The sequence below is a fragment of the Camelina sativa genome, chromosome 7, assembly GCF_030686135.1.
Source record: "Camelina sativa cultivar CO46 ecotype springtype chromosome 7, ASM3068613v1".
NCBI classification, from domain to species: Eukaryota; Viridiplantae; Streptophyta; class Magnoliopsida; order Brassicales; family Brassicaceae; genus Camelina; species Camelina sativa.
This window is the reverse complement of record NC_141886.1, coordinates 23058621-23068404: the sequence shown is the minus strand read 5'-3', so window position 1 is coordinate 23068404 and position 9784 is coordinate 23058621. Positions and strand designations below refer to the sequence as shown.

Below are 9784 nucleotides of genomic sequence, written 5' to 3'. Positions count from 1 at the left end.
CACAACAGACCGTCCCATTAGCCTAATCTCTACATTTGTAGGGAGCGGGACTCGATCTATGGTGTGATGGTGCCTTGTGTATTAAAGACTTACTTTTGGCTACTGCACTAATATCAAATCTATCTTGGTATCAGAGCAGACGATCATGTGGATTTTTATTCCTATGGGTTAAGGTTTTGTTTGCTTCCGCTTCGATGATGTTCTATCTATTTTTCATCGTTTCTTCTTTAAAAAAAAAAAAAAAAAAAAAAAAAAAAAAAAAAAAAAAAAAAAAACGCTGATGGTGATGATGTTTCACCAAGTTTATCCTAATTATGGTTTATTGCTTAATCGAGCATAACCCAAGGAATTGACTCTATGGCTGAGTATAAACGCCACGAAGATGACTCTACGGCCGAGTATAAATGTCACGAAGATGACTCTACGGCCGAGTATAAACAATGTTGATGACCCTACGACCAGGTATAAATGTCGATGACCTAACGGCTGGGTATTGTAGCCGCATTGAACCCTACGACCAGGTATAAACGTCGATGATAACCCGACGGCCGGGTATAAAACCGTTATTTTGAAGATTTGTCCAATCTCACACGTGTTATCACGAATGAACTTGTCGAGGGATATTGGGAGATTGAGAATCGGAGATCAAACCGAGAGATCGACTGTTTCAAGAATATGGAATACATGAAGATCTAAAATATATATAGTTTAGGAATGTTTATATTTATCTAATGTATTATTAACATTTATATTAGAATAGGAAACTAAATCTCTATATATAAAAGAATGCATATTCTTCTTTACAAACAAAAAAAAAACCACGCTGGCAAAACTGAAACACTAAATTTTTTGGTTAATATAGTATTTGTAAAAAAACAAATAGAAAAAACACTTAAAAGAAGATAAAGGTTTTAGGTGAAAATCTTAATGAATATCTTTATGGGTCATAACGATGGGATTGTACTCAAAATCAAACCAGTGTTTTCTTCTTCTAGATATGCTCACTCATTCCTCTATATAAAGGACTATCGAAACCCCAAGGAACTCACAGTCTAAACAAAAAACCAAAACCTCAACCTCCTCAATAACATCATACCAGCCGTTGAAGAATGGCGAAGGCATCTAGTTTGGTGGGAAAGCTTGAAATAGACGTGGAGATCAAAGCGTCGGCGGAGAAGTTCCATCACATGTGGGCAGGGAAACCACACCATGTTTCCAAAGCAACTCCAAGCAACATTCAAGACTGTGTGCTGCACGAAGGCGACTGGGGCAAAGTCGGCTCTATCCTCATCTGGAACTACGTTCATGGCAAGTCAATGTTATATTCATCTTTTTCACATATAGCCAGGAGATTTCAAACTAATTCTAAGACAAAAGTTAAACTAAGCATTATATTTGGGAATATATTAAATGATTGGTGCAGATGGAAAGGAACAGGTGGCGCATGAGAGGATCGAAGCCGTAGAGCCAGAAAATAACTTGATCACGTTTAGGGTTTTAGATGGGGATTTGATGAAAGAGTACACGAGCTTTGTGACAACGATCCAAGTTACCCCTAAGCATGGAGGGCCTGGAAGTATTGTGCACTGGCACCTTGAGTATGAGAAAATTAGTGACGAGGTAGCTCATCCGGAAACTCTACTCCAGTTCTGTATCGAAATCTCCAAAGAGATTGACGAACATCTTTTGGCCGAGGAAGAAGAGGTGAAGCAAACAGAGACGTCTAGTTTGGTGGGAAAGCTTGAAACAGACGTGGAGATCAAAGCTTCGGCTGAGAAGTTCCATCACATGTGGTCAGGGAAACCACACCATGTTTCCAAAGCAACTCCAGGCAACATTCAAGACTGTGTGCTGCACGAAGGCGACTGGGGAAAAGTTGGCTCTATCCTCATCTGGAACTACGTTCATGGTAATTCAATGTTGTTGTTTTTTGGTTATATTCATTTTTTCAATATATAACCAGGATATTTCAAACTAAAGTTCAGACAAAAGTAATGCCTATAAATAATCGATGCAGATGGGGAGGCAAAGGTGGCTAAGGAGAAGATCGAGGCGGTGGAGCCGGATAAGAACCTGATCACGTTCAGGGTTATAGATGGTGATCTGATGAAAGAGTACAAAAGCTTCGTGTTCACAATCCAGGTGACCCCTAAGGATGGAGGGTCAGGGAGTAATGTGCACTGGCACCTTGAGTATGAGAAAATTAGCGAGGAGGTTGCTCATCCCGAGACACTCCTCCAACTATGTGTGGAGATCTCCAAAGAGATAGATGAACATCTCTTGGCCGAGGAATAGAGAAGATCTCCTCGTGCATGTATATGTATGTCAGTGTGTACCTGAAGTTCAGTAGTATTTGAGTTCAAATATAATGCAATTAATAAGGACTATGAGCCATGCATGTCCGAGTTTGTGAGATTTATAAATGTGAGTGTGCTGTGTGCATGAATATATGTGTATTAAGATACGTTGGAAATTATAAGTTTGAGCAGTGACGTGTAGTGCTATTATGTAGCTACTACAATATGTAATTTTGTTATGTTTGCTAAAGCTAATAATATATGTTTTCATTATTTAATTAATGAAAAAAAGAGAATACTGATATATTGATCAATATATCATGATATTTGTATATATACTCGTATATGTCGGTAGGGATGTTGTGGTGGGTGAAAAAACTCGGCCCACTCTAACCCAAAAAAACCTACCCAAAAAAAACTTGAATTCAAAAAACCCGAACGGGTTTTAAATCTTGTGGGTAAATCCGAACAGGTTTTAAGTCTTGTGGGTAAATCCGTTGGTATCCGAACTTTTTGTCTTATGTGATGTATTTTGCATTTTACATTATGTATTTTTGTGTCTATAGCTTTTTTGTACCAAAAAAAATATGATTTATGTTATGTATTTTGTGTATTTTATTATATATGTGACAATTTTCAAAAAAAATATAATCTCTAATTAGAAAAAGCAAAAACAAAAGTTCTTCAAAAATTAACAAATCAAAATTCACGATTCAAAACCCTAAAATCAAAATTGAAACTTGATTCAACCCAAAATCAAAGGCAGTAATTTAAAACCAACCAAAAAATAAAAAAAATCAAAGAGGAGTCGTACATACTTCCTTAATGAGAGATGTTAACAAAGAGAGGGTCAAGAGAAATCCACGAACAAACCACCTAATTCATCAAGTGAAAGAAGCATCCACCGCAAATCACCCAAAGAAGCTCCGTCCGAAGATTGAAAACAATGAAGAACACAACTGATTTGATGTTGGAATAGAGTGAAAGCAGTTAGACTAGGATTAATGTGAATAAACGGTGTCATTTTAATAAAAAAAATTTAAGAAAAAAAAAAACCCGATGGATACCTATATAAGATTATAATGTTTTAAGTACCCATACGTTTTTTACCCACTTTTTTTAATTGAAAAACAGGTCCAAAAACTCTATATTATTTATGGATTTCAGGTACCCATCGGGTATTAACCCACTTTTAACATCCCTACATGTCGGGGATCTTTCATTCCAGTTATATCCATAATCCATTGACATTATTATCCACATATATATACGTTACCATTTCATAGTCATACTCATACTACGTATAACTTTATGTTACTGTTGATGATATATATCATATAACGAAATGGTTGGATCCATTTTGAGTTAATAGTTAACGATATAATTCCAAAGAAATGTTTTGGACAAAAGCTCTAAATATGTAAAACACAAGTGGGTGAACAACTTAATCATTTCAGATATAGCAATAGCAAGCCATTCTAATAAAATAATTGAATATATTTTTTTTAATCCAAAATTCGTTAAAGCCATGATTAGACTTAATAATAAACAAACAAATAAGAAAAAAAAAAGACATCCATCTTGATGTGTGAAATCGACAATATAGATAATACAGATTTTAGTGGGGATAAATCGGAACTGGTTCTTTTATTAACGTAGAATCTGAGGAAGGGTTTACAAAGCGAAAAATATAGCTCTTCTCTCTCTATTGCCCAAAAAAGTGGATCCCCTGACGTGACAATGACATCAGGTATTTATAGTGGGACCTTGACCTAGGGTTTCTTCTGTCTCCTGGTAAAATGACGATTTTGCCCCTGCGGCCTGTTGGGCCTGATCCAAGACTTTTGGTCCAAAATCTCTTGAGAATCTTCTGTTTGGGCTTTATAAATGTTGGGGCAAAGCGCATATCCAACAATGGTCCCCCCTTGTCCGATGTGCGATGGCTTGCTTGAGCCCGTCGGTTACAGTTCTGCGCCTCTAGGTCCGTCTTGCAGAAGGAACAGAAGATTTTTAAGAGCTTGAAGGCTTTCGGGAAGGTTCCTGGATAAATAGTGCCTTGCGCATGTTTTTCGAGGCATCCGGGAGATTCCGGGATGAATAGTGCATTGTGCACGTTTTTCGAGGAATCCGGGAGATTCCAGGATAAATAGTGTATTGCGCACGTTTTTCAAGGTCCGTTGGGCTTTAAACGGGAGTCTTGTGTGTTTTGCATGTTTCCCGAGACGCGGGAAGTAGAGACAGCATCAAAACTAGGATTTTTCTTTTAACCTCGGTCAATGCACTGGTCCCCCATATAAATATGTTCCTTGACCTAATTTTCCTTCCAACTTTCTACCCTCCTCTCCAAAAGGTAAATTTCATTCTCCCTTCCTTCTAACTCTCTTCCTTCTTTATCTCTTTGCTTCTTCTTTTTGTTTTCGGTTTGTAAGAACCTTGGATTGTCGACCATGTCTGTGCTGCCGTGGGAGGCTCCGCTGCCGGGCTTCTTCATGGTCGCCAACCTTGCTGAACCTCCTCAACTCGCCACCGCTGCCGTCTTGAGGGCGCTCCGCTGCTGTCTTGCCTTCTCGCCGCTGCTGTCTCGTGGTCGCGCTGCTGCCGCCAAGTTTGGTATGGCCGGTAAGCTCCTTGGTTTCGCCCCTCTTGCCGCTTCCAGATCCGGCCAAGACCGTGAGGCGTCTTGGTCGTCCCAAACATGCTCGCCGCCGCAAGATCCGGCCAAGACCGTGAGGCGTCTTGGCCGCGCCACACCTGCTCGTTGCCGCTTCGACTGGGAACGTTAGGCATCCTCGTCGGGTCTCCACGCGAGGTGAGATAATGGCGAGTAGCAGATTTTGATGGAGAAGGGGCGAAGACATGGTGCGGTGACGGCGTGGATTCTAGCAGCGAGATCGCGTGCCAGCCCATGTGCGAGAGCGATGTTTAGCGGTGAAATTATGTGCGAGATGGCGTGGAGGTATAGCAAGATGAAAGTGTGGGTATGGCGAGATGGGCGTGCTGGCGAGACATCGAGGTGGTCGCAGCCTGGTGACGGTTCGTGCGAGGTGGCGAGCTGCTCTATTGATGGCGAAGTCAAAGATGAGATTGGCCTTTGTGGAAACGAAGTGGTGAGGTCGACATTCGTGGAATTGAATTTGGCGAGGTCGAGATGTTGTGGTGGCGAGATTGGTTTCGTACGAGACTAGTGTTGTGGCCTGCGGATCCTTACTTGGAGATGTGCTCAACTACGTATACGCGTATGGGATGCTGTGGCAAGCTCATGACACGTTAGAGAGGTGGAAAGATCAAGAGTTCGCGTGCGTGATTGACAATACCAGGTCGGCGTGATGGAGGAGCTCGCAGGTCGAATTCGAGGGCGTGCTAGGGTCGGTAACGATGGCGAGATTGAGACTTTGGTGGTGAGCTCGCACGCAGTGATAAGCTCAAGGGTCTGCGAGGTGCCGTGTTTGCGATATGCTGATGAAAAGCTGGGACTTTCGCAGGTTTTGATCGGAATGGGTGTTGAGTGTGCTATGTGAAAGGCGTTGTTGATGTCGCAGGCCAATATGGGGAAACTCTTGACGTTGATACGGAACCGCTAGGACGATGTCGTACGAGGGGTGCAGTGCGTATTGCGCGGTACGTGGTACGCAGTACGCAGTGCGCAGTGCACGGTACGTAGTACGTAGTACATGGTACATAGTACGCGGGACGCAGGGTGTCGTACGCAGTACGCAGGACGCAGTGCGCGGTACGCGGTACGCAATACGCAGTTCATTTGGTTGTGCTCGTTCTATCCGGAATCTATTGCGCTTTCGATATGTCTTTGCTCCCATACTGATCAGTTGTTTGGTTGTTTTTTGCAAGGTCCTGCGCTATGGTTCCTGGAGGTGATGTCTTTGGAGATGTTCCGGAGGAGCTCGGGGACGATCAGTATCGCGCGTTTGAGAGTGGCCTCGACGAAACTAGAGCGGACAGTCCTTCCTGGTGGGACCCATCTGAAGGGGAGGTGTTGTGAATGATCTCGCGGATTTGACGGAAGAAGATGTTCGGGAGCTCGAAGTGATGTTCCCTACGGATACTCGGGCCCTTAGTTTGATTCCCTTTCCTTCAAGCCAGTGTTGTTAGAAGGTGCTCGCTCACGAAGAACGTATTTGCTCGGAACGTACTCCTAGGTCTCTGGTTGCTGGCTTGCCTGTAGGTAACAGAGTTTCGAGACGCCGCAGAGATCGTATGAGAGAACGCATCCCCCGCTATACTGGAAGTTCCCTATGCGACGAGAGGTATATAGTCCGCGTTACTGGCCTCTTCGGAACACATGACTGCGGCCTTTGGTTTCCCATCTCGGAATTTCTAACGAGTTACTGTGCGCGACGGAAGATTGCATTTTCGCAGCTATCGATCTCGTCTATCCGTAATGCAGTTGGGCTTACAATAATGGGCAAATATATGGACATCGAGATGAGTGCCGACCTCTTCGAGCTGCTCACTCGATTTACGCACGACAGTTCAGGGTTATGCTGTGCTTGTTAGCGGCCAGAAGAGTCATATTCACGATTGGCAAAGACGATTCTTCTACGTAAAAATAAAAGATGCCTCGGTCGAGGATCCCGACACGATCTGCCCTCCCAGTTGGAACTTCGCCCCCGGTAGCCGTGGCTGGGTTGGGTTCTTATCATTTTGTTTTTCTTGTCTTTGTTTTCTGATTATACGTTCTACTTTCGCAGGACAAAAGTCGTCATTTTCGGCTGCGTGCGACTTGGTAACTATTGACAAAGCTGCTTCCTTTATCTCGAGTAAGACTTTGTCGTGGCCGGACGTTATTTCTCATCTCAAGACTTGTAGGTTTTGCTGGCTTTTCTTCGTCCTCTAGACTGTTGACAAAGCTGCTTTCGTGTCTAAGACTCTTTTATTTTACAGGTTCGCGAACCGGATTGCAAATGGGAGACTGTCCGATGCCGTGCTATGCTGATTTGTTCGATGCCGAGGATGCGCCAGCTGTCGCAACTAACGTTGTTGACCGGCGTGGAGATTGTTGCTGTGGATGGCGAGGATGGCAAGTTGCCCATTCCCGTGGGTGAGCCTAGTCGTAGATCTCGTTCCGCCGAGGTTGCGGCGACTCGCGCTGCGAAGATGCCTTCTTCGGTGTCTCATAGGAGTGCTCCAGCAGCTGGTGGTGGTGATCGTTCTCGGAAGAGAACGTCACGCTCGAGTCCTTGGAGTGATGCTGGAGGAAGTTCTAGGCGTCCGCATCACACGGAGGATGGTCATGTGGGGATTGACCACTCTTTCTCCTTTCGCTATGACGTGAAAGACCAAGCATTTACCGGCGATTCGAAAGCTTGCGCGGACCTCGCCAGCAAGATTCATGGTGATTTCGTCCCGCTTCCTACCCCTGGCGATCTGGCTTGTCCAACTACGTACGAGGAAGCCGTTCGTCGACAGTTTCAGGTTAGAAACCAATCCCTTAGCGGATAACCTTTTGATGTGGGTTTTAGTTAGTCATAAGCGGACTCTTATATATATATATTTTTGATCCCTTAGGCGTTGAGCTGGATGAATCGTCTCGCTGGAGATTACGAGGATAAGGTACGCGTTGCTAGGAGGGAAGCCTCACTCGCTCAGGATGCGTTTGTTCAAGCTGAACGGTCGAGCAAGGAGAATGCGGCACTCGTCAAGGAGCTGACGGCCTCCCTCAAGCAATCCTAACGGAAGCTGACTACCGAGTCAGAGCGACTCAGGAAGGCGAGGGACGAGCGCGGGGAGCGGGAGCGTGCTAAGGCTGCTGTTGTGATTGGGAAGCATTGCGAGCGTATTGACCGCCTGAGGAGGCACGTGATTGCGTCACGCGAGAAACAGTCCGACTTGCTTCTTCTTAGCCAAGTGACGGGGACTAGACAGTGTCTTGAGACGTTGATCAAGAGGGGCATTGCTATTCCCGAAGATAGGATGTTGCGCCTTGCCGCTAGTGAGGAGGAGTTCCGGACGAAAGTGAACCGAGTTACAGTGCCTCCGCTCTTCGATAGTGATCTCGAGCCATTCCCGGAATTTGCTGTTGGAGGTGGCGATGATGCTGCAAACGAGTGATATGTCCTCGTCTTTATTGCTTGTTGTTATTGCTTTTGGATTTTTCTTCTGTTATTGCGAACTCGACTGTTGATTGCTTTTGCGTTTCATTTTCGGATAGTTGCAACCATTTTGCTTTTGCTTCATAAACTTGGTTATTTGCTTCCTACTACGAGAATGTCGATTATTTCCGATTTTTTTTATCTCGAGGTTGAATCTGAATGATCGCACAAAGTTTGATTATTGCGTACAATAGAGATCCAACGTTTTGATTTATTATAGGGCATATTTTGCAGTGCAGGACGTCTCCTGGCTTACCTTGGATATGTTATTCCTCGAAACGTCTCGAGTAGACAAGACGGACTTTTCGTACTAGTTTAGGTGCGGTACGCGTGACCGACTTACCCTGTGGGTGCTGCAGGAATTGCGGGTGTGCGAGTCGGGGTCTCGGCTCACCCTGTGGGTGCTACGATAGATTGCTCAAAAGCGTTTCATTGTAAAACTTATATATATATATATATATATATATACTTTTTTTTTTTTTTTTTTTTTTTTTTTTACAGTTGAACCTCTTGAAAGGCTGCCTACGTACCCTCGAAAGGGATCAAACCATTCGTAGTTCGAATGTCGCTTCAGGTTGGCGGAATTCCACGATCTTGGGACTGGGGTGCCATTCATCTCGAGTAGCTGGTAGACACCGGGTTTGACGATCTTGGAGATTAAGTACGGACCCTCCCAATGCGCGCCGACTTTTCCAGCGTTCTTCTCCTTCGTATTCTCGTAGACTTTGCGGAGGACGAGGTCACCCTCGGCGAAGTAGCGAGACTTTACTTTCTTGTTGTAAAACTTTGCGGCAGCTTGTTGGTAGTTCTGGATGCGGAGTAGAGCTTGGTCGTGTTCTTCCTCAACGAAGAGAAGTCTGTCACATAGCATTTTGTTGTTCAAGTCGGGATTATGAACGAGCATGGAACGTCGGAGCGTGGGGATTCCTACTTCGGCTGGTGCGAGTGCCTCCATGCCGTAGGCGAGAGAGAATGGTGTTCGTCCAGTAGATGTGCGGGGGGAAGTTCGATGATACCATAGGACGCCGTCGAGTTCGTCAGCCCATAGACCTTTCTTTGCGTTGAGGCGTTTCTTAATTCCGGCGAGGATTGTCTTGTTGGTTGCCTCTGCCTGTCCGTTGCCCTGCGGGTATCGTGGGGTTGACTTGCTAAGACGTATCCGCCAGCCAGCGCAGAATCCTTCGAACTTAAGCGAGATGAATTGGGGGCCGTTGTCGCAAACGATCTCGTATGGGAGCCCATGCCGGCAGATGATATTTTTCCAAACAAAGTTCTGGACTTCATTAGCTTCGAGCGAGACATACGATTCTGCTTCGACCCACTTGGTAAAGTAGTCCGTCATTATGAGAAGATACTTCTTTTGATTTGACGGAGTTAACG

At 44.6% G+C, this 9784-nt stretch overlaps 1 protein-coding gene across 1 annotated transcript; it reads left to right on the top strand.

The window, feature by feature from the left end:
• Nucleotides 1-862: 862 nt before the first annotated feature.
• Nucleotides 863-2647, top strand: LOC104701731 (MLP-like protein 28). Its single transcript, XM_010417471.2, has 3 exons — nt 863-1308; nt 1424-1909; nt 2018-2647. The coding sequence occupies exons 1-3, from the start codon at nt 1110-1112 to the stop codon at nt 2293-2295; spliced, it is 963 nt and encodes a 320-aa protein (XP_010415773.1). The 5' UTR covers nt 863-1109; the 3' UTR covers nt 2296-2647.
• The last annotated feature ends 7137 nt before the right edge of the window (nt 2648-9784 follow it).